Genomic DNA, 24,218 nt, shown 5'->3' with positions numbered 1-24,218 from the left:
TAGATGATTTGAGTATGAAACTCACAGAATCTGACTTAAAATCAATGAAAAAACACAATAATAATGATGGGAAGATTAACGGATCCACACCTGCTGTCTCACAGGTCTGTATCTCTGTTAAAGCTGTGCTGTTTAAAGTAAAGATAATATGATGTTGGAAATTATGTAATTAAAAATAGTTTACAATTAGTTTGTTTATTCTTCTTAAAGATAATTAACTATCTAGAGGGTGTAAAGTTGTAGAAGGTGCAAATGTGTAGAAGTGCACAGTGGAGGTGAGGTTTAACTTCCCTGGAGGAAGTAAATATTCTGCACTAAAGTCAGACAGGGGCTGGCCAGGGAATTCAATTTGATCTATCTCCCAGTGTCTCTCAGCATCACCTCCCGTGCCAGACTTATTCAATGCCTTATCTTCTGTCAGACCAATAAAGTAACAACATTTCTGTAGCACAAACAAAATGTCTTTACTTTAGCAGATAAATTCCTATCCCAAGTAATCAGATTCGGCAGAAGGCCTCATAGTGACCAACAAATAGCTGTACAACATCAGCCAGAGTCAGAGTACTGCAAAATCATGTACATAGAATAGAACTGAAAATGGTGCCTTCAAAGGGGGTGTATACTCTGAGGAGGCCAAGATCTGTGTGTGCCTTAAGTCTGAACTACTAGAATATATCCTGAGAGGCCAAGGGCTTAGCAGAAGGACACAGGAAAGCCCTCCAGACCATGTCTCTAACAGTGTCCAGGATTCCCTGGCCACAAAAAGATTGATCATTTCATGCCCTGGACCCTGGTCAAGGATTGATCATTTCATGGATAAGCAAGCATAATGGTTACTGAACTCTATCCAAATGGTATGAGTGTCACTCTAGGGCAGCACAGCATTTCAATTGATCCAGGTGAATCTCACCACCTACAAACCCAGAGGAGCACCCAGCATGATTTCCCAAACTGCTCAGAAGGATTGCTCAGAGCCTGTTCACTCCATACTCCCAACAGCCAATGAAGAGAGACTGGCACCACTGTGGAGCTCATGTGACACTGGCACTGCTTGGAGTGAGGGCTTTAACACAGGGTCTGTGATACTGACCATGGTTACACGGCAGGAATGAGACAATGAATGATTTATTCCAATCATGCAGGATGCCTATGGTAAAGGCAGATGATCCACATGTATTTTCTGAGTTCCAGTCCTACAGCCAACATGGAAATTTGATTATATTATTGTTTCTTTACACCTATCAATTTACATGAGAATGTTTTGAGCTGTCAGAGAATGGGGCAGTATAGCATCTAGTCTGTATACCATGGCTTTCTTCTTTGATTCATTCATATCCTCCAATAAGGCTCTGTAATTCTAATACCTGGTATGCTCTTGCATACCCAGTAAATGACCTGTGTTTTACCACTATAAAAGTAGAGATAGAACATCTCTCTTTGAATGACTCAATGATTTAATAATTATTAATGAGACATTATGCTTTTAAACATTTCTGGCAAATGATTAAGCCAAATGTTTGACATGGCTTTTAAAGGCCTGGAGCATGATGCTGCCTAGCAACTGAAATGTCATACACTTTTTTCTGATATTTTGTGACGCAGATAAAATAACAAACTTTGGTAAATACACTCAGTGTCATTCATACATCAAGGAGTTTTGTCATACTAAAGAGTTTTATATTTTCAGTGTATCCAAACTTTCAATATTCCAAACCTGTACCCAGATACTCTTCACCATGTACACAATTCTTACCTGCAAAATCCTGGCAACTCCAGACATTTTCATTCTAGATGTGAACAGATCATCTTCCTGTGTACCAAGTTAAAAATAGGGTTTTGCAGGATGTCTACAGGCATGGATGCTCAGGAAAACAGTGCCAAGACATTGAGTAACGTGCGCCAAACTGAACAAGGTGAGCTGCAGAAGAAAGGTTAAGGACCTTTACACAAAAACATGACCTGGAGGTCTGTTATCACTAACTTGAAAAACCAAAACCTTTCCCTTACACTACTGACAAATATGATGAGTAAGAATGGAGCTGGACATTCGGAGTAATGTATTGTTTTCCTTCTGTTTGGTTCTGCAACAAGTTCATGTAGCAATTAGAATTCTTAATAAATGCTAGCTAAGTTCCATATCTGCTCCCCTTATTTAACACTGTCCAAAAGAATGTATTCATTTTATTATTCTAATATTTCTATTAGTCAGTTATGTGTTGTTTAAGAGAATTTGAACTATTTTAAAGTGCAAAGCAAGAATTTTCCTCAGTGAAAGATGAAGTGTTGGTCCAAACAAGGTATGAGCCTGATGTTATCATGAATAATAACTGCTCTTGGTCCTTCCACACTTGCCATTCCCATGCACCTTACAGCAGTTTAAGGAAAGCAGTGGTAATGCTGAGAGGCAGCTTTGGGAGTCCAAAGTCCATGATGACTGGGGAGATACAAGATTATTAGTTTGTTAGAGTTAAATCTATCACAGGTTCTAATAAATAATTGGAGGCAGATCATGGTTTTCCTAAGCTCTGTTTGAGTTGCACTGTGTCAATAAAGACAAAGACTTAATTTAAGCCACATTTTTTCCTGTGCCATTTTCTGGTGCTTAGTCTGCAGAAAAATATATAGAAAGCTAAGAAGTTTCTGTTCATGCTCGCAGACAACAGCTCAAAAAAACCTGGTATCTAATACTGCCATTAAATAATTATTTCTCCAGTAAGAACAGACAATCACACACCAGGACAGTGTTATCCCACTGGGCTATAAACAGATGTGACACTGCCTTTTGTCACATTACATAACAGAGATCAAAAGCACCACAGCCACTTAAAACCATCTTGATCCCCTGAGGAGGCACTGAGTTGTCCAAGAATGATGACACATAAATTGAGGAACAGAGTAGGTCATACAGTCTCTGGGTTACTATGCTTTTGCTGATTAAACAGGGATGAATGAATTGAGTTTTGTTTCTAAGCTGGTTTTCTGTGAAATGGCCTGCCTTCATATCAAGAGCACAGTCTCAGCAAGGTTGGCTACTCACTGGCTTCTCCTCTGTGTTACCAGGGAACAGAGAACTGTACTTCAGGTATGTTGAAAGAGCCAGGTGAGAAAACTGCACTAAGGCCAATGTGAACCACAGTTCCCCCTGGATTTATATGACAGTTCAAGATCTGACAACTGAATGAAAAGCCTCTGGAAGATACCAGGGCAAGAAATGGTTTCCTGCGCCAACAGGACAAGAAACATGGCCCTTCCTTCACCTCATTTTAAATTTTTTGCCTATCCTGAAGCACAAGAACAGAAGTTGCAGTCACCAACAGATTAAACTGTGATCCATTAAGAAAGACTGCCATCTCCTGGTTTCTTCCACAACAGCCTTCCTTGGGAAAAAAGAATCGGTTTAGTTAAAGCTTATGGATCATAAAGTCATGCTTGCTCTGAACCTTTAAGGGAAAATGTCACAGTTAATAAAGGACAGGCAAGTGAAAGCTGGAAAGGCTAATGCATTATGACTGCACGATCTAGGTTAAGCCAACATGTGCAATAATTATAACTATCACAGCTTGACACAGTTTATAAAGGGTTGAACCATAAAAGCTTAGAGCCCAGTAGTACAAGCTACTTAAACATTCTCTTCTGGAGTGCTGACTCCCCAATCTTCTGCTGACTTTCAATCAGGAAAAACAATATTACATAATGGTTGATAGGAGCCAATCATTCTCATTCTCAGGGATATTAAATCTCCCCTAAATGCCAGTCTGAAAGGGGTTTAAGAGTAAAAGTGACTTACACCATGTTTAGGGACATGCAGAATTATGCAGAGCAGAAGACTAGTGTAAAACTATGGATGTAAGAGCATAATAATGATATTGGGCAAGGGAGGGGTGAGCCACTCCAAGGAAAATGTGAGAATGAGCACTTTTGATATTTTCTTGAAGGTGTTTAAGAATGGGCTAAAATGACAGCCAGCTGAAGGTATCACAGATTATTTGACATGGTCTGTGTTCCCTATTAAGTCTCTAGGTTGATGAGAATTTGTTCCCACTAGATGTATACTTTGCAATAAAACAGTATTTTACTATCATTTTTATATTTACATTTGGTGGTTAAGAATAACACACTTTTGTTTAATCAATATTACAATAGTGCCCAGAGCTCACCGAGACACATGGTCCTTCTCTGTCCAATACAGACTCTGTCTCTTTAGGTCCCATGCAAATACCTGCTTTAAAATAGTTCTTTCTTCAAGGCCTTGCAACCTAAACACAAACAGCCAGTGGGAGTGAAGAAGTATGGCTATCCTCACCTTACTGATGAAGATATTCCACTGTGTGGATGACACAAACAAAATGAGAATGACCACTTAAGGTAACAGGAGCACCCACTCAACAAGACTCAACAAGACATTGAGGTGTGTCCTCACAAGTCCCACTTGGGATGTCTGCAAGGAAACAAACATTTAAAGCATAAATGTCACTTTGAACATGGACATGCTGTCTGTATTACTGAATTCAGAGGTCTGAGCTCAAGGAGTTGAATTATAATTAAAAGAATGCTAATACCATTGTTAAATCAGTGTTTTGTTTAATTCAAGATTTTAAACCTCATCTTCATCAAAGGAAGAATTTTGTATTGTTTAGAATAAAGGTAAAGGGAATTTCAAACTGTTACATACAGAAAATATTAATCTTCAGCACAAAAAGTTTTACACATTTTAGGAAGAAATGTGACAGCTCATGATATTATCTGAAAGGTTTTCACAATAATTACTATTCCATCCTTCCATAAGCTCTAAGACTTCCAGGTAAATGTATGAAAATTAATGTTACTGCAGAAAACTCAGAAATATATGTCACTTTGTTCTCCATCATCTTTTTCACTAACAATATAAGAAACATAGGCTTACTACTCAAGGAAGTGAAACCCAATTCCAAATTTCAGAACCTATTTTTAAAAAGCAATTTAAAAATTATAAATGGCATGAGAGAATTTTCTTATAAATACTCAGCAAGGTGGAGAAAATTTTGCAGTGAAACAGTGTTCCAGGATAGGTAAATGAAAGAACACATGTGACGGACACTTTAAAAAAAAATCCTCAATCCTTGGTTCTCTTTCCTCTTCAGTTAAAGGCATTTGTGTGTTGGAGCTCTCTCACAGCGAGGGTGACATCTTGTGTTCATTCCAGCCACAAACTGCCACTAATCAGCCTCCATCCAGCTGCTATGCACCAGAATATCCCTCCCCTTCAAATTTTATCTTCAAAAGAGCTGCTAAGAGTTTTAGCTGACCCTATATATTTCCCTTACTGTATCAGTTTTCATACTTTCTTTGAGTTTAATCATGACTTTATATCATTTGAGCAGAGCTATTTTAAATGAAGATCTGTAAATGATAAAGCATTATAAAAGACACTCCTTCTGAACAGGAGACAGTCATATACTTACTAGGATTCTTTAAATTAATGAGAGCAGTGTAAAAGGAATGCCTTTTATGCCTGAGAAAATTATTATTTTAAGGGTTATGAACCTGTCAGTCTGTAAGTTATAAACTAGTTGCTACACCTGCAGTTTGATTAATGTGCTAATAAATCACTTGATCCTACTTGTAGCCTTTGCAGCGTTTTGAGAAACCTTCACTAAGTTTTCTAAAACCAGGAAAACTATGGAAATTGGATCTTTGTAGGTAAAAAAAAAGAATATTGTGAATTTACATTCTGTCTTAATAAAAGTACCTGTAGCTTATTATCATGTGCAAAACAAACTATTTATCAACACCTGCTAGGGTTTGTAGAATAGGAGAAGCAAACCTGTAAACAGCCTCCTAAAATAGAAAATGTTTGAATATTATTTCATCTGACTCAGAAAAGCAGCTTCTGAGGACCCCAAAAATATTTTGTAAGTTTAAATTGCAAACATCAGAAACAAACTTTAAATAAAAATAAAATTAAATAAAATAGAATCTAACCTTTTCAGCTGTGTGCCATGCATAATATTTGCACTTCAGTTATCCTCATGGTACCCTCCTGCCTGCCAGTGGTACATTACAAACTGTGCACTGCTCTTGCGTTATGTATTTTTTGTTCTCTCATTGCCTCTGTGAGGATAAAAATGTGTATAGCACCTTGTTTTCCTGGAGACTTTTTGTTTGCAGTGTGTGGGTGAAAAACATAAAATAATCTCTTACTGCAAGGAAGAACATTTCCTACAAGGTGGCATTTCCTGGACTTTGGTCCTTTGTGTGACAAAGAGGAGATTGTGCATTAGAACACTTGCAATGGTTTCAGTTCCAGCTGTAAAATAAGGGCTGAATGAGAAATAAAAAACTCGCTGATGTGATTTGAATCCAGCTCTATTGCCATGTCCACCAAGTGCTGCTGCTGTCACTTATAACTGAGACCAGACTGCCACGTGGCACAAGGGACACATTAGCTGAAAGCAGCATTAACCAAACCCCTAAAAGTACGTGATTGTCATCGCCTACCTTGCTTTTTCCCAACATGGATACCTTACTCTCCTTGTAAGCCATACTATGAATTCTCCCACAGGTTCAGGGATATTCAGTGATAGCCTACAGAAACATGATTTGTACCACCAATTTCTAACTCACACTAACATCGACATGTTCGGTAAATCAAGTCATCTATTCTCCATGTGATGTATCTGAATGTATCTGTATCTCTGACATTTATATCAGTTCAGGTTTGGGTTACTTTTCTCTGTCAAAGTCCATATTTCAGAATTATATATCTCCACAAAATTAGAAAATTTATTATTTCTGCAGACACCTTGTATCCATCATTTGCATATGTACACAGACTGGTAAAGTAGACACATTAAAAAAAAATCTGATTTTAAACCAAGTCCTTTTGTATTACTGTCTGACAGATAAATTTGCATTTGCATAGCATGGAAAATAATAATCTGCTAAAAACTAAAAGATAGCTCTGAACAGTTTTCCAGTTTGTGGCTGCAAGCAATAAAAGCTTTAGTTTTCTGGTTCAGAACTTTTAGCTGAATAGTGCAGATGTTCATAAATTACATCAATGTTGATTTTTTTCATGCCCAACCTAAGACATCAAAAAAGCATTTTTTCAAAAATTCTGATTTCTGAAAATAAACCTTGTCTTCTTTAATTCAGCTCTGTTCCCAAAATCCTGTATTAAAAAATGACTACACACTTTCATTTCACAACCTTTTCTAGATGGGGTTTTGGTACCTTTTGTATAAATTACACCTTCAAGTTGAAATGATACAACTGAAATCAATGACTACTTCTGTGTTACATTTTAATCAACCTAAGTTAGTTTATGGTAAGTAGGCACAAATATTCTGAATTTGGCTATAACTCTGGGAGATAAAATACTGACATTGGCAGCCCATTAAAAATATTCACCTTTATCTCTTATGGACTTATTCTGCTCTATAAAGGTTTTACTCAAACAAAACATGTTTCCCTACAAACCTTCCTGCAGGATCATGAGCAGAAAATTTGGGACATTTTGACAACAATTCAATAACCATTTGAGAAAATCCTATTGTTAGTAATGATTGCCTGATAACTCAAGCAATTAGGAATTAATGTATTGGACAAAAATGACACTTGTACTAGAGGGGATTCATATGCTATCTAAGAAATGCCAAAATTCAGAGAAAAACTAGAAACATGCGTTAGTGGTTTAAATTACTGTCTAGACTTGTCACAATAATATTATCTTTATTATCTTCTGAGTCTTCTTTTTTTTTTTTGTGACTTTCCACAATAACAGCTTGAAGAAAAACAAATAGATGCTAAAAGAAGGAAGCTCAAAAACACATTTTGAAATTTCCAGAGAAGAACATTTGTTTGTTAACTCTAAGTAACATGTTTTAGAATATATTGAGAGAAAGCAATTTTGGAGCTCATGATAATTTGCCACCTAAAAAAAAAAATAAATCTGTACTCCCTGAATTATGATACAGAATGCCCTGACATCTGTGTACACAGATGCAAAACCATCTTTTGTCTATAAAGTTTTCCTTGTGTGCCATGCTGATTGTAGCCAACAGAGCAGGTCAGTGTGACCTGACATAACTGTTCAGGACAGTTTATCAATGTGGACCTTGTGCCACACTAATGCAATTTCACAAAGACTTGCCAAGTCAGCCAGAACCCAGCATGGACACTGAGGTGAGTTCTTTTATATAAAGGCTTTTACCTGACCAGAATCCTTTACCAGGTCCTAATTCTTGGCAGAGCTGGGTGTGTGGTAACGTGGGTGAAAGCAAAAATACCGATGATCCTTGCACTACTGGTTTAAATGGGAACATGAAGACCATGCCATGCCCAAAGGATGTAACATTGTCCTCCCTCAGTGTATTAGCGTCAGCTCCCTGCTGTCCAGATCTTTACACATTTTATCTGCACAATGACCATATTTCAGAAAGAAGCACTGCCTGGGTTAAATCTGGATCCAAACAGTAAACCTAGTCACATCCATATAAATCAGTACAGATTAGGAAGAGCAAACTTGTCTACTTAAAAATATATTCTGCAAATGCAATATAAGGTAGCCAGAGAGAAAATAGGCACAAAACCTAAATTACACTGAGCTGCAGTAAGAAACTTTCACCTCCTTAAAATTAAGCAGGTAAAATGGAGCTCCTTTGGAGTCTGTACCAAAAGCCTTTCTTGCTGAGGATGGATCAGTTTAGTTTCAAATGCAGCTGATGGAAATAGCAATAATCTGTTCAATTTATTAAAGCAGCGGCATCCAGTCTGTGAAAGTCTGGACAAGATGGTATGGTTCACAGTCTGAAGCTCTGGTAAGACAAATATTTATCCTGGTGATCCAAACGACCTATGGGAGCCAATAAATACAGATGGTGAAAAATTACTTCGTTACTTAATATAGAATTAGTTCGGCAGTTTATTCTGTGTTACAGCAAGGTATCAAGGGCTGAACCTCATTCAGTCTGTAGTCTCGGGTCTCTCAGAAGGCGCTGGTTTCTGGTTTCAGGTGGCAAAGCACATCCCTGTGCTGTCTGTGCCCTCTGCTGTCAGGAACCAGCCTTGGGGAATCCTCTTTGGAGGAGCAGTGACTCTTTCCCTGCTTGGCACTGGTGATGCCACACCTGGAGTGCTGTGCCCTCAGTTCCAGGGCACCGGGGGCTGCACTGGGTGCAGTGAGGCTGGGCGAGGGCTGGTGAGCAGCGCTGAGGGAGCCGGGGGTGTTTAGCTTGGAAAAAAAAGGAGCTTCAGGGACCCTTCTGCCCTCCACAGTCCCTGACAGGAGGGGGCAGCGAGGGGGCGAGCTCTGCTCCCAGGGAACAGGACAGGAGCACACGGCTTCAAGTGGCGCCAGGGGAGGCTTGGGTTGGATATAAGAAAGAATTTCTTCATAAATTGTGATTAAACATTGGCATGGACTGCCCGGAGAGGTGGTGGAGTCACCATCCCTGGAGGTGTTTAAAGAAAGCCTGGACATGGTGCTCAGTGGCACGGGGTGATTTTGGTCGTAGGTTGGACTCGATGATCTCAGAGTTCTTTTCCAAGAAGGCACCACCGGGCAGACGGGCGTTGTGAGGGCGGGGTGGTCTGTGTGGGACACGGCGAGCCCCCTCCTCAGGGAAACCCGGGGCGTGTTCCGCCTCGGCGGCTGAGAGCGGGACCGGGAGCGGGCCGGGAGCGGAGCAGGGATGGGGGCCGGGAATGGGGCGGGTATCGAGGCCAGAAGCAGCAGCGGCGATCGGGGCCGGGAATGGGGCGGGCATCGAGGCCAGAAGCAGCAGCGGCGATCGGGGCAGGGATAGGGGCCGGGCCCCGCGCGGCGCTGCCTCCGCCGGGCCCCCAGAGGGCGCTGCCCGGTGCCCGTGAGGCCCCGCGGGCGGCGGTTCCGGCGGCTCCAGCTGCGGCCTCCCCACGTGTGCCGGGAGCGCGGGGTTCCCGCTGCCGCTGCCGCGATGTCGGTGCCGGCTGCTGCCAGCAACCTGCCCATGCGGCTGCTCCGCAGGAAGATCCACAAGCGCAACCTGAAGCTGCGGCAGCGCAACCTGAAGCTGCAGGCGGCGCAGGGGGCAGGTACGAGCGGGCGGCGCCGCGGAGCCTCTCCCAGGCTGAGCGCCGGCGGAGCCGTGACTAACTTCGTGTTCTCTCCCCTCTCTCTCCTCCTGTCTCTGTCTCCGCCGTGCAGTGCCCTCGCCAAGCGAGGCGACTTCTCAGGGACCCCCGGAGGAGGAGGAGATGGAGGAGGTGACGGTGCCAGAGGAGGAGGCAGCGGCCGAGGAGGGCGCGGAGCCTGCGGACGGAGCCGGACCCCGCAGCGGGGAAAAGAAAAAAAAGAAGAAGAAAAAGAGAAAAGCGGTGGCCAATGGAGGAGATGGTGCGTGTTCTTAGCAAAGACAGCCTCTCTCCCAGGGCTGTGTTAGTCTGGGAGACCCCACAAGCGCCTCCTTTGGGTTCCCGCAGCGTCGGGGAAAGTTTGAAATGCCATGTGCCGGTCAGGTGTGCGCCTTAAAGTCCCTGAGGTCTAAAGATTTACACGTTTCATTCTAGCTGCGATATTTAAATCCATAATTCATACTATTAGCCAATTTATTTGTTCCATGTGACTATGCTTTGTAACGTTGACTGGATGTTTTGCTTGTTTATTATTTCAATATATCAGGGCTCTGGTAGATGAGTGCTGTCTGTACTTAGCTGTGCAGCCAATACAGATTTTTAGCAATATGTCCAGCCTTTGGCAACGTTTATATATTATAAAACTGAAGTATACTGGAAAACTACCAAAAAAACCTAAAAAAGCACCACACAAATATTGCTAGGTTTGCATATATTTTTATATGCATAGATTTGTAGATTCATATCTAGACATACATGAGTAATAGCAGCTTTCAAAATGTACTTGATTTTTGGGACATGCATCATGGTTATGCCAGTGAAGAGGTGCTTTCATCTCTAAAGATTCAGGTACCTAAAATGCAACTTCTCACATACCCTGACCACAAATGGTGTGGGAAATTTGGTGTTTGCATTGCCAGTGGGAAAGAATTTTGTTACCTGTTTAAGGATAATTATCTTGCTTCCACACAAGATATCATATGATATACATGAAGCTACATTGTTTCACTGTGCAAAGTGGGCTGTGTGGAAGGAACTTGGGGAATTTTTGCTCTGTGCCTCAGAAGATTCCATAGAAACCTTGTCTCTCCTCCAGCCCCCTTCCACCCCAAAAATCGTGATCTTTGTACATGGTTTACAGACTAAAGGAAATTCAGTCTGTGGAACAGCTTTTCATGATAACCATGACCTTTGTATTTCTAACTGACTTGTTTTCTGTAAAAATAACACTCCAGATATAGAAACCAAAAAAGCAAAAACTGAAGAAGATGAATCTGCAGAGGCAGAAGATGGAGATAAGCAGGACTCTGGAGAGAAAGAAGTGGAAGAGGAGGAGGATGAAGTGCCCAGTTTGCCACTAGGTGTAACAGGTATCTTGTGTTCTCTTTTTCATGCACAGGCAAAATCCCAAGGTCTGACCCTTTCCTTCCAGAGCAAGTTGCAGTTTTCAAGTGAGCTTTGTGAGTCAGGTGTTTGAATACATGATGTGACATTGGCAGCTGTACAGCTCTCACCCACATGCTGTTCTTGGAAATTTGCATTATATTCACACCTGTTGGTCCTACAATTCCCAGTGAAAGTGTTTTTTAAACCTATATACACATATGCTTATCTGTAAAGGAAGGAGTCCATGAAGAGCAAGCTGGAGGTGTAGAACTAGTAAATCTGACAGAAGAAGCAGTGCATTCATCTTCATTTTTATTAACTCTTTGTAGTTTTCTTATGAACACATTAATACAGAGTATTTTGCCGGTGTCTTTGGATTTTGTGGTAGAATGCAATAAGAAGAAGTCCTTTGGTCAGTTTGAACTGGTTAATCTCAGATGGCAGAAGAAATAAATTTAAATATTTTTTAATTTACCCCTCACTTCAGGTGCTTTTGAAGACAATTCCTTTGCTTCCCTGGCTGGTTGTGTCAGTGAGAATACATTGAAAGGCATAAATGACATGGGTTTTACACACATGACCGAAATTCAGCATAAAAGTATTAAGCCCCTTCTGGAAGGAAGGTAAGAAATAAAGCTTTTAGTCACTCTAATGACCCCAGATATTTTGTAAATTTCGCTGGCAAGCTATATATATGAATCATAAAATCAAATCATGGTATCATTAAGGTTGGAAAAGACCTCCATGATCATTGAGGCCAGCCTTCCACTGGCTGATTGCTGTGACCTGCCTATGCCAGCAAGCTCCTAGTACCAACTCCACTGGTCTTCTTTAAGCCATGTTAGTTTTTTACATTGTCAGCATGGATCAGAGTGAGATTGCTCTTCTCTTGGTATGGTCAACTAAAACCTTCTTTTTCTATTGCTGCTTACAGGGATATTTTAGCAGCTGCAAAAACAGGCAGTGGAAAAACACTCGCGTTTCTCATTCCTGCAGTAGAGCTCATCTACAAGCTGAAATTCATGCCTAGAAATGGTAAGGCTCTTCATTTCACAGCTGAATTTGACTGCAAAGCAGCCTTTGGAGGGTTGGATGAGTTGTAAGTGACTCTCTGGTTGATGTATTTTTTAGGAACGGGTGTTATTATTCTTTCTCCTACTCGAGAGCTGGCTATGCAAACCTATGGAGTTCTTAAGGAACTTATGAATCATCATGTTCATACCTATGGTCTGATAATGGGGGGTAGTAACAGATCAGCAGAAGCACAGAAGCTTGGAAATGGAATCAACATCATTGTAGCCACACCAGGAAGACTGCTGGATCATATGCAGGTAGATGTCTAATTGATGTCTAATCTGGTTGTTAAAACATAATAAAAACCCCTTTCCCTGTCTGACTGTGAGTTTGTTAATCTTCTAGAACACTCCAGGTTTCATGTACAAGAACTTGCAGTGTTTGGTAATTGATGAGGCAGATCGAATCTTGGAGGTTGGATTTGAAGAAGAAATGAAACAGATCATAAAACTTTTACCAAGTAAGAAAAAAAAACCCTGTCTTTCCTGGAAATCACTTGACTAACGTTATGTCTTCTTTCTGACTCTATTATTATAGGAGAACTTATTAATTTTTACAGTTCTGTAAATGAACTTCATAGTGGATTTCTTACTCTATCCTTTTTTTCTGCTAGCCAGTATATATTACTTATTCAACATCATTTATCTGAAGAACAGAGTTTTCAAATGCTCTTCAGAGATATATTTCTGTTCATATAAAATCCTTTTAGTTTAATGTTTCCATTTTCTCATTCATCTTCCCCTGCCTGTTTATTTCCTGCAATTCATTATTTCCTAATAAGGTTTAAATTCAAGGAAAAAGCATTTCTGACTTGCAGTTCAATCTTTTTTGATACCTTTAAGACCAGTATCTGGAAGAAGTTTTAAGTATTTACCTTAAGTTTTTCTTTTCCTAATTTTTCATGTAACTATTCCTTGTAATGGATGTATTAAACACAATTTAAATCATTTTTTCAAACAAAAATATTGTAGTATTCATGGAAATTAATTTAGAATTAGAAGATTGATCTCAGGGTTTTGTTTTGTGTCTGAATTGGGTTGCAAATGATTATTAACATTTTTACAGAGAAAGAGCACTGTGTTTTGATAGAGGTTAGGATTTTGGGGGTGGGGACAGCTGAAGTAAACATGGTGTACACCCCATAATACAACTGCACCTCTTTCTTTGTCAGTAGCAGTATGTTTGAATTAGGATTTAGTTGGAAGATTTGCCCAGGGAAGTTTGCAGTTAGATTTTATGGAATCACTGTTTGAATTCTTCTTTAAAAAGTAAGGCTGTCTTTCAAATATTTTCCAGAGCGCAGACAGACGATGCTTTTCTCTGCCACACAAACCAGAAAGGTGGAAGATCTGGCCAAGATCTCTCTGAAGAAAGAGCCCCTGTATGTTGGGGTTGATGATAACAAGGAGACAGCAACTGTAGATGGTCTGGAACAGGTAAGACAAACATTAGTGGGAGGTTCGAGATCGGTGACCACCAAGCCCTGTGGTTTTTTGCCTGGGGTGTTTCAGATGTGTAACTGTTTAGTGAGGTTTTTTTCACAAAGTAGCTCTTCCCTGATGTAATTGTGTTCCTAAACCACAAGTTTGCTCCTTACTACTTTTATCTAACAATGTTTAAAATTTTTGCAGGGTTATGTGGTCTGTCCATCTGAAAAAAGATTCCTTTTGCTCTTCACATTCCTCAAGAAAAACCGGAAGAAGAAACTGATGGTATTTTTTTCTTCATGTATGTCAGTGAAGTACCACTATGAATTACTCAACTACATTGATCTGCCTGTTTTGGCCATTCATGTAAGTATCTTATTCATTGATTTATTTTGAGTTGTTCTGATAACACCTGTAAGCTCTTACTGGCTTTACATTTGCCTGGTTTGTTTCAGTCCAGTTTCTAATAAATTGACAGCCTGCTCATAAAACTGATGATGGTCTTGATTAGTCTCTAGAGGAAGGAGATAAAGCAAAAATTATATAATAATACTTCAGTAATCAGACTTGCTATTTTTTGAACCCGTGCTGAACACTGATACTAATTTATGCTCTCTGTGTAGCAACATTTCTGTTTTCTTCCAAGAAGTTACCTTTCACAAGCACTAAAACTCAGTATGTGGAGTGAATTTCTTGTCAGAGAAATCCAGAGTCTGATGCCTGAAGTGTTTGATGCTTTTCCTAAGGCCTGGGTGATGTCTGGATTTACTATTCCAGTTCTTACCATTTGGATGAGCATTGTAAATTTTTGTCAAAACCACAAAATGCACAATTGAGAACAAAGAATTGACTGAAAGTCTTTGAAACAGTTGCATCTAATCACAAATGTCCTATTTTATTTTGTTTTGGGGGGAAATGTCTTGCTATTCTTTGATAGAACTGTGACAAGTGTCAGTTTTATTTGCTTGTTTGCTTTTATAACCTGTAATCTGTCTAACATATTGCTAGACTTGCAAATGTCCTTTTTCTGGACTTGAAACATGCATGTTGTGCTCATGAGAAGAATGTTTATACAATTTTTTATGTTTTGGGAGATAGATTGTAACCTTTGAGGGATGCCACTTCTTGAAACCCTGTGTGGTTTATTTTTTTCTTTGTTTCTTCACTGCAAAATGGTCCTACTTGGTCTGTACAAAACCATGATTTGGAAAGATGCCTCAAATTACTTTTTTAGTTGATATTTCACCCCCAATGTGTTTGTTTTCTTTTCAGGGCAAGCAGAAACAGACCAAACGTACTACAACATTTTTCCAGTTCTGTAATGCAGAGTCTGGAATACTGCTGTGCACTGATGTGGCTGCCAGAGGATTGGACATTCCTGAGGTTGACTGGATTGTCCAGTATGACCCTCCAGATGATCCAAAGGTAGGTTAAGGAAATAGACAAGTGTCCCAGCAAGAAATCAAAGTCTGACTACAAACTTAGCTGCAGAGAAGAGCTGAACCTGCTGCTTGACAGAGAGCAGGATTCAGCCATGGTCATATCCAGCTGCCCTCTCATATCACTGCCCTTCACCAGCTCCTAGGAAATGCTGCCCCTAGCCAAGACCTTGTTTGCCTTCTTAAGAATTGCATTTTAGCATATTATTTGTGTTGTGAAATGAAAATCTAATCAGCTAAACAGCCAAACACTTCTCAAGAGGAGGATGAGTTTACGTATGCATCCCTGAGCTTTTCCATTTGAAATTTGCTTTTTGTTTAAAGATAATATTCTTACTTGAATAAGACTACTGTAAACAAGGGAAATTCAAAAATCTAGAAACTCAAGGTTTAATTTTTAATTACTGTGTACTAAGATTTTTTTTCTTCAGTAAAAGACAAAATGCTTTAGTCAGGGGCTCTGCCTCAGCCTGATGTTGCTTTGCACCTTCAGCATTTGTCTTCCCTTATCCATGTGTCAGTGCCAAGAAAAAATCTAACCAAATAGTGAATGATGCATTACATTATATTAAGGTTAACTCTGGTGTATTTTTTGTTGATGATGAAGACTGCCTGACCTTGTTGTCTGTTACTCTTTCCCAAAGGAATATATCCATCGTGTTGGTAGGACTGCCAGAGGAATAAATGGCAGAGGACATGCTCTGCTCATCTTACGACCAGAAGAACTGGGCTTCCTTCGGTACCTGAAACAAGCCAGGGTAAACTTCTGTCCAGTTTTTAAAGGCAAAACTTGTTGGTTTGGTTTGGTTTGGTTTGGTTTGGTTTGGTTTGGTTTTTCAGCGATCAGTTTCATTGTGTTTAATTCCAAAAGAAGAACAGTCTTCTTTTAAAGGTAATCATTTTAACAGAACTGCACAGAGCTGCTTCATTGCTCTCCTTTTGGACTTGTTTTGTGACTTTAATTAAAGTGATTTAACTTCTAAAGCAAAAGTGGTAAAAATTGGTGTCATACTGAGTGTCTCTATTACTCTGGCTTAAAGAAAGTGATAATACTGTCATATTGATGTAAAGGCACTTTCCAGATACAGCTGTGGTATTAAAAAAAATCTGTTATCTAGCAGATTGTTTTCTATTTGTCCTTGGTCTTAAAACACATTCACTGTATTTACACAGTGTAAATAATGTTGATACTTCTTCTGTTTTTAAGGTACCACTAAGTGAATTTGAATTTTCTTGGTCAAAAATCTCAGACATCCAGTCTCAGGTATGACATGTTTTTATATTTCAACTACTTTGAATATCTTTGTTATAACTTGTATGGAGAATGTTGCAGTCTATAATGACTGCAAGTCAAAAATATGTGTGCTTCTTTAGCAATGTTAGTATATAAGCCCATGTATATTTTTAATTAGCTGGTGTTAATAAAGCCCAACATAAGCTAAAATTCTTTTGTGCTCCTGTGCTACAAAAACAACCAAGGAACACAGAGTTGAGTGGAATAGCACAGATAATTCTGAAGATGTGAGTTTCTATTGTTGATTACTTCTGTGAATCATTCTTTTGATAAGAGTTCTGTAAAGTTTCTTTGCAGTAACTTGAAAAGTAGCTGCAAAGTAGCAAGTACAGGAAGCAGTGAAGACAGTCCTTACAGAGAGAGATTCCTAATTAAGCATAATCAGGAAGAAGTGGTGCCTAATGTAGCTTATTTTTAGAATGCTGAGTTAATGTACATTAAACATCAAATGAAACACTGGGATCTGGTGAGTATTGGGAACTTGGCCCACATTAAATAAAATGATAGTTTACCCTGGTGTATCTTCATTTTTGGCTTAGAATTAATACTGCTGATTTCACAGTGCATTGGTACCATGATAGATCAGACTGTGCACAGAATTGCATGGAATCACACAGTTCAGATGTCAGGCTGGCAGTTCTCATACACAGGGTTTCATGGTGTGGTTGCAGGTGTGTTGTCCTTGATTAACTTGTTTGGCACAACCCAGTGTAATATTTCTGTAAATTTTCATATTTCTGAGGCTTTATTTGTACTGTAAGTCAGCTTCAAGATTTTTTGTCCCTCTACTTGTTTATAAAGCATTTTTACACCTGAATGTGCACTTTGATGTCACAGGGCAGTTTAGCTGAAGTGAGGAGTGAATGTTATTGGCACTCATACAGTAAAAATGTCAGGATATAATGTATAGACTTTTAACAGCTACAATTGTTTATGTCTCTTATGTTTTTATTTTCCCCTCACCAGCTGGAAAAACTGATAGAGAAGAACTACTTCCTTCACAAGTCAGCCCAGGAGGCTTACAAAGCTTACATCAGAGCTTACGACTCCCATTCTCTGAAGCAGATCTATGATGTCAATAACTTGGATCTTCCCAAAGTCTGCCTTTCATTTGGTTTTAAAGTTCCTCCGTTTGTTGACCTCAGTATCCTTTTACTGCAGAGTTTCAAAGCTGAATTTCTGCATTATAAATATTCAGCGCAGCTTGCTGAATTCCTGTGGTACCTCAAGTTCTGCTGTTTTGTTGTTGGGGTTGGAGTTTTTCTGCTAATAACTATAAAAATGCATCATGCTCCAACAGTACTTTCTCAAAGAAAATGTAAATATTAACTGCAGAAATGCCTACAAACATCTCTTTTAGCACATGTCCATGCTGTACAGGCCTCAGTTGCAGTCAGGCAGATTATGGAATGCATCCATGTTTCAAAGTATTGTTCTCCTCCTTGCAAAATTATTTTCATTGAAATATACTTGCTTAAGTTTCTTAGTCGTGGAATATTGGCATAGAAGGGCAGGAGCAGGAACTAGAAGACTGTACCTAAATTACTGTCAAAGCTGACAGTGGATGGAATTTGAAGCAGTAGTACATTGGACAGCTTAACTGGACAGCTGGAGGAGTATTTAGAACCACAGGCACAAAGTTCTGGCTTTCTCTGTAATTAGGTAGCTCAACTTTCTCTCTGTTTTTTCTCACATCAAATAACCCTTAGTAAACCCAAAATGCATTATTTCAAATTACTCCTTTTTAAATTCTTTAACCAATGAAATTTCAGATGTGAACAGCAACCATGGCAGAAGACTACAGAAGAGAGGTGGAGGTGGGGGATTTGGCTACCAGAAATCAAAGAATGTCCACAAAGCAAAAATCTTCAAACACATCAGCAAGAAATCTGACAATCGGCAGTTTTCTCGTTAATTCTGGCCATTCAAATGCCCTGGAGTAGCCTACCTTGATCAAAACCATCTGGCAGTTGCTTCTAATTTAAACAGCTCCTTTCCCATTTTTAGGTCTCTTTAAGCATTTTTTTCTTTTCTGGGAACATCTTTTATTTTTCACTTCAGGAAGACTCTTCAGAACTGTGGCTAAAGGAGAATATTGCCAGGGAATTTTGCCATACTGGTTGTAAGGAAGAAGATCATTTAAATCTCTGAAATCAATACTACAGAGATTTTTATTAAAGAAAGAGAGAATACCTTTAGGTTTTATAGAAGAATGTGCTTTACATTTACCCATCTTTGTATGCATACCTCTGAAAATTGTTAGAGTGGACAACATAAGGACATTGTGAGATAAAAAGGTTTTGCTCACATGAATCATTGCAAGGGATTTTAATGCTACAGGACTCTGCTTTGGCCATCAAATATGCTGAAGAATATGGATTACTGAACCATGGATTAATAATTAAGGCTGTATAAGCTTGTGAATAATTTCAGACATGGTATCTGTATAACAACTACAGTGTCCAAAATAAAACAAATATCTTACATCAGTTCTGCTACATGATTAGTACTGGTTTAATGTGTTATAATGGTAACACTATACTGAAATACTTGGTTTTTCTTCATGTTTAAATCTGAATTTATTAATCTGGGGCCGTCTAGTGTAGTCTGCAAAGAATTAAGGAGAGCAGATTACATAAATTAAAGCGCTCAAATCAGGTATTTTTTAAAGATGCTTCATAACCATGATGCAGTGAGAAGTACTGCACTTGTAAATTACAAAAGTGAATTGCTTTCAAGTCTTAGTATATCAGATCAGCAATGAGCAAAATCAAAGACACTGCCACAGGACTGGGGGGTGGAGAGACTCAATAAGTGAAAAAGTAAAATGTGGTATAAATATACTAGAAGGGTATTTTGAAGGAGGAATATAAAAAAACTGAAATGGAAGAGGGTGGAATACACATTGCAGAGAGTAAAAAATGTGGAGGCTTCAGTAAAAGAATACATAACTTGGGTAAAAGAGTAATTGTATTACACATATTATTTCCATCTCTCTGCCATTGTAGCAGTAGGTAACTGCTCTTACAAGGCTACAGAGTTGGTGAGAAGTGTTTAAAAAATGTTCATGTGTCAAGGAAGGGCTAAAATGTCACAAAATCCAGAAATGTGGGCCATCTGTGATTACAGTAAAACAGCTTTTAATTTACATTTAAAATGTAACCCAGGAGCTGTTACAAATACAAAGCATAAGCAGTTATTCCAATATAAATTGGACTGTTATTTCTTAGGTCTTCTGAGGTAGCATGTCGGATTTAAAGCTGATACATGAGGTATTTTTTAAAAAATCAGTGGACTTTCTTTTCATCCTTGGGGAAAGCAGATGGGGAGAAATATTAGGACCTGTTTCTAATGCTTCCACCATTCAGAACTGAGCATTGTCTGGTTTTCCCTCTTATGAAATTGCTGACTTTAGACCCCAATGGACTTTTAAGATTTTTAACGTCAAAATAATTTTCTAACTAGAATTGGAATGTCTTGTGCTTCTAAGCTTGCAATGAAATAGCAAAATCTTTGAATTGTAAGCAGTGCTAATTTTGATGCCTATCTCATTGAGTTTGAATCTTTGATCCTGGGTTTTCTTAAAAATTTATAAATAATAGATGTCCAACTAATTTCCATGTCATTAATTTAATTTTATTTTCATTAATAGCACATCTTAGGAGTTCTCTCTGAGATCTACATCATCATACAGTTTAAGGCTTCTGTTTATACCTGCCAGCTGTGCAGTTACTGCATGGGAATTATCTTTCATTAAAGCAAAAGAAACGCTGAGGGACTCATTAGATTAACTGCAAAATTAATTACTGGGAAAGAGATGTAAGCAAAGCTGCAGTAAACCACTGTGAAGATCAGTGTGGTTATGTGGGCACAAGCAGTGGCTGCAGTAGTGTGGAGTATTGGTTTGGAACAGGAAAAACTTGGGATATGGAGTCCGTGACCACCTGTCTGACCACACGCTCATGACCAGAACTGGTTGGGCTCAAAAGTGCATCAAAATTCTGCCACTTCTAAAGTCTGATACATGGAAACCTGATAAAGAGCTTGCGCAACTCCTCCCTGTGATACTTGGGTTGTGTTTCCTAATTTTATAATACAAAGAAATCTTTGAAACAAACTTCTGTAGGAGATGGAAAGGCTGGTTGTTAATTGCTCTGGAGTAACAGTAGCTTACACTGAAGGAAAAAAAATTTAACACTGTTACTTGAACATCATGTGTAATGCTCCACCCTGCCACTAGTACCTACTAAGTCAGCTCTGTTTTCCTGATTAAGCAGAACAGAAATTCATGAGCTGAGACTTAAGTGGGAATTAAAAACTTCCTGTCTAGTGCAGGTGCAATTACCTTTTGCTTTGTTTATGAAATCGCAAATGACAAATAGTTTCTGATGAAATATCTCTGTATTGGGCAGCATCTATTCCACCATGGTATTGCAAGAAGTGCAAAAGATTGTCAAACTGCAATTCTAAGGTTTCCTTTGCAACTTCCCCTGCTATCAATCTTGTGAGCAGTTAATAGACCTCGGCCATCAGGCTCTCAAGGCTTGTCTCATAGCAGTGACCAATCGCTCGGGGACTAATATCGTGTGCCTTGAGAAATTGCTTTCTTCCTCTGAGAACCTTGACAAAGAAATTGGGCTCTTTAAACCACTTAAGGGGGTGATCAAAACTCTCCTGCTTGAACTGGAAGATGTTTTTGACAGTTCTTGGAACAGGCCCATAAAGGAGCACTCTGCCACCGAGTTACTGCTCATAATTGTGAAAAATCTTGTCATGATCTGAGTTTCCTGTGCCATAAAGCTGCAGAGTTACAGACAAGCACAACGCTGGTCAGAAAGGGTTGCCATCAAATTTGTCAGGGTGAATGTCACAGGTAGAAGGCACCTTTATTGACACTGTAGAGCAAGAGTAGTTGAGAATTGAGTAAGATATCTACTGAGGTCTGCTGTAAATAAGAAATATGTTTATATTTTGGCACTAATCAGCCTTTCTGATTGATGTATGACTTGACAACTCAGTTTAAGTAAGTTACCAAAGCTTTAATGATTTGCTTTCAAGCCAGTGACTTAAGGCTCAGGGAAAGCAACTCACAGGAAGGTGAAAAGGGCTGTATGATTTAAAAAAATAATATTCTAGTGGAGGTCCCACTGGGAAGGAAAACATGGTGCTGACAGGATACTGCACAGGTCTGTGACTTTGGGTTTCAGTTGTACCACTGCCCTGCTTGGGAGATCATTGTCCAGTCACTTCAAGTGCCCAAAACTTAGAAGGGATTTTACAGAGCCCTGAAAACAGCCAGAAAACATCCAGTTATTAGCCCTTGAAAGGTGGGTTGGTTGTTGGGTTTGGGTTTTTTAATTTTCAAATTAAAGTAATGCTGAAAGAAGCCTATAATCAAGGGGCTAAGCATACAGAATACAGTCTATCACTGCTCCTGGCTTTTGCTCTATTGGCTTGATTTTCTCAGGATTTTAGAATTCATGCAATGCTTACTGAGGATTTTGTTTGTCTGATGCTTTTAGATTTATAGAAGATGTTAAGCCCTGACAATGAGAATCCAGCCTCTTGAGCTGGAATGCTCTTAGCTGCTAAAAAATCTGCTGGCTTGCATCAAAGTCATAAATACCATGATGTTGCTTCTGTCAAATCTCTTTATTGCACAGCCGTATGGGGAAGAGATTACTTTTGGTTTTTCCTCTTAGCCACCACGATAAACTTTTGATATGGAGTTGTGAGGAGAGGTGGAGGAAAGATGCCATTGGAAGAAGGGAAGACAAATGGAAAATCAGGGTCCTGTCTAAAAACACATTCACTTTGCTATATGGGTGTCATCCAGCTTAAGAACTGCATTCACTTTTCAAAAAAAAACCCCAAAACCTTAGCATACTCCTCAATAGCAGTCCATCTTCCCAGACACTTTTGTAAGCTGCAACACTGAAAAACATAACCACCTACTATTTTTCCCAGTTGGTCAGAGTTTAAAGGGAAAAAAAAAAAAAAAAAGGAAAATTGTAGGCTCTGCAAAATCTTATATAACAGTTACAAAATTTCCAAACTCTCCTCTCTATTCTGGCTGTCAGCTAAAGATGTTGAGACACCCAGGGCTTTCTGGGCTCCTCTGTGAGTGGTTGCAATCACCTCTGAATGTTTTCATTATTAATAAAATCAATACTACCTGGCATCTATGTGACACCTAGATTCTCCATCACATTTTCAATCGTGAAAGTACGGAACCATCTGTCAAAGGACTTTGGAAGGTTTGGTTTTTGTCTTGAGCTGAAATTTTCTGTATATTTCTCAAATCAATTGCAGGATTTATATAACTGACTTTTCTTAAAATGCTTTAGAAAGGAGGCTTATTTTCTGCTAATGAGGATGGAATAAAACTGCGTCTGCTAAAACCTTTTTTAGCACTTCTGAATCTAAAACAAAAAATGGAAAATATGTAAAGAGTCAAGTTCAGCGTAGTCCCTTTATAATGGTCTAAAAATAATCTGCCTGTAATGGATAAAAACAAACTTCTGGAAAATGTAACATTAAATTTTATATATTTGGTATAAAAATACTGCATTGCTTCACAAAATGGGCTGGAATTCTGTTATCTCTGGATGAATCATCACCCTCCAGAGCTGTTACTAAGCTGCATGCTGTCCTTGGAAGTGCTTGGAAATGGTGCTGTGACAACGCTGGCCTGGGCAGCTGCTCCCTGGGGAGCACAGACACCTCCTCACACAGCTGAGCAAAGAGGAGCTTGGACACAAATTACAAGGATGCAGGAAGGGTTAAGCCAAGAACTTTCAGACTGACAGAAAGAAATATTATGACAAGACTGAGTCCGAAAAGATTCAGTTAAAGAGAGTCCTGAAGTGATGTTTTGATGTTTGGTGAAGTGACGAGGACTAGGAAATATGTTTTGCAATTCTTCACCTCTGTCACAAGTCCTTTTGTCATCAATTCCCAGATCAACAGGGAAAAGTGAGAACAGATGCAAAGGAAGATGTGAAGTAGACTTAGACCTAGAAGAGATTGCTATTGTCCATCCTTTTGTGTTTGCATCCCTCAGACTTCTCAAAAGCACCACAAAGCACCAAATATCCAGATGGAAAGATGACATTCCCTTGTATTCACTTTTGATTCTATTGTCCTTCTCCAAGCCCTTGGTCACATATTTGATTGCTTATTTTAAGAGCAATGAAATGGTTGGTGGGAGCACTGAGGGAACATGACAGGAAAGGGCTGTGAAGAGAAGAGGGTGTCCTGTAGCTTCCTCATGGGATCCATGGGGAGAAGGGGGTGTCTTGTCACCACCTGGGGCTATGGGGACACAGACTATTGCTGCGTACTTGGTCCTGGTGAGGCCACATCTGAGCACTGTGTCCAAATCGGGGCTCCTCTGTACAAGAAAGGCAAGGAGCTACTGGAGAGGGTCCAGCAGAGGCCACAAAGGTCATGGGGGGGTGGTCTGGAGCATCTCTTTTAAGAGGAGAGACTGCGAGAGCTGGGCCT

The 24,218-nt window shown here is 39.4% G+C and overlaps 1 protein-coding gene across 1 annotated transcript; it reads left to right on the top strand.

Moving 5' to 3' along the window:
- The first annotated feature begins 9,892 nt into the window (after positions 1–9,892).
- DDX18 (DEAD-box helicase 18) lies at positions 9,893–19,201 on the top strand. The gene is made up of 14 exons (XM_066553295.1): positions 9,893–10,053; positions 10,166–10,354; positions 11,328–11,462; positions 11,966–12,101; positions 12,413–12,513; positions 12,610–12,809; positions 12,898–13,012; positions 13,849–13,988; positions 14,184–14,345; positions 15,252–15,404; positions 16,063–16,176; positions 16,626–16,682; positions 17,679–17,856; positions 18,485–19,201. Exons 1-14 carry the CDS (start codon positions 9,936–9,938, stop codon positions 18,625–18,627), a joined length of 1,941 nt encoding a protein of 646 aa, XP_066409392.1. The 5' UTR covers positions 9,893–9,935; the 3' UTR covers positions 18,628–19,201.
- Positions 19,202–24,218: the final 5,017 nt, after the last annotated feature.

Source organism: Molothrus aeneus, chromosome 7, assembly GCF_037042795.1.
Source record: "Molothrus aeneus isolate 106 chromosome 7, BPBGC_Maene_1.0, whole genome shotgun sequence".
NCBI classification, from domain to species: Eukaryota; Metazoa; Chordata; class Aves; order Passeriformes; family Icteridae; genus Molothrus; species Molothrus aeneus.
The sequence above is the reverse complement of the archived record's forward strand: the minus strand, read 5'-3'. Positions and strand labels throughout refer to the sequence as shown.

Bases quoted from the DNA above. Each gene is read 5' to 3' on its own strand.
- DDX18 (XM_066553295.1), top strand. From the start codon at position 9,936: ATGTCGGTGCCGGCTGCTGCCAGCAACCTGCCCATGCGGCTGCTCCGC. The intron at 11,463-11,965 runs GTATCTTGTGTT...CCCTCACTTCAG, and splicing joins TTTGCCACTAGGTGTAACAG to GTGCTTTTGAAGACAATTCC. The intron at 16,683-17,678 runs GTATGACATGTT...TCCCCTCACCAG, and splicing joins TCTCAGACATCCAGTCTCAG to CTGGAAAAACTGATAGAGAA.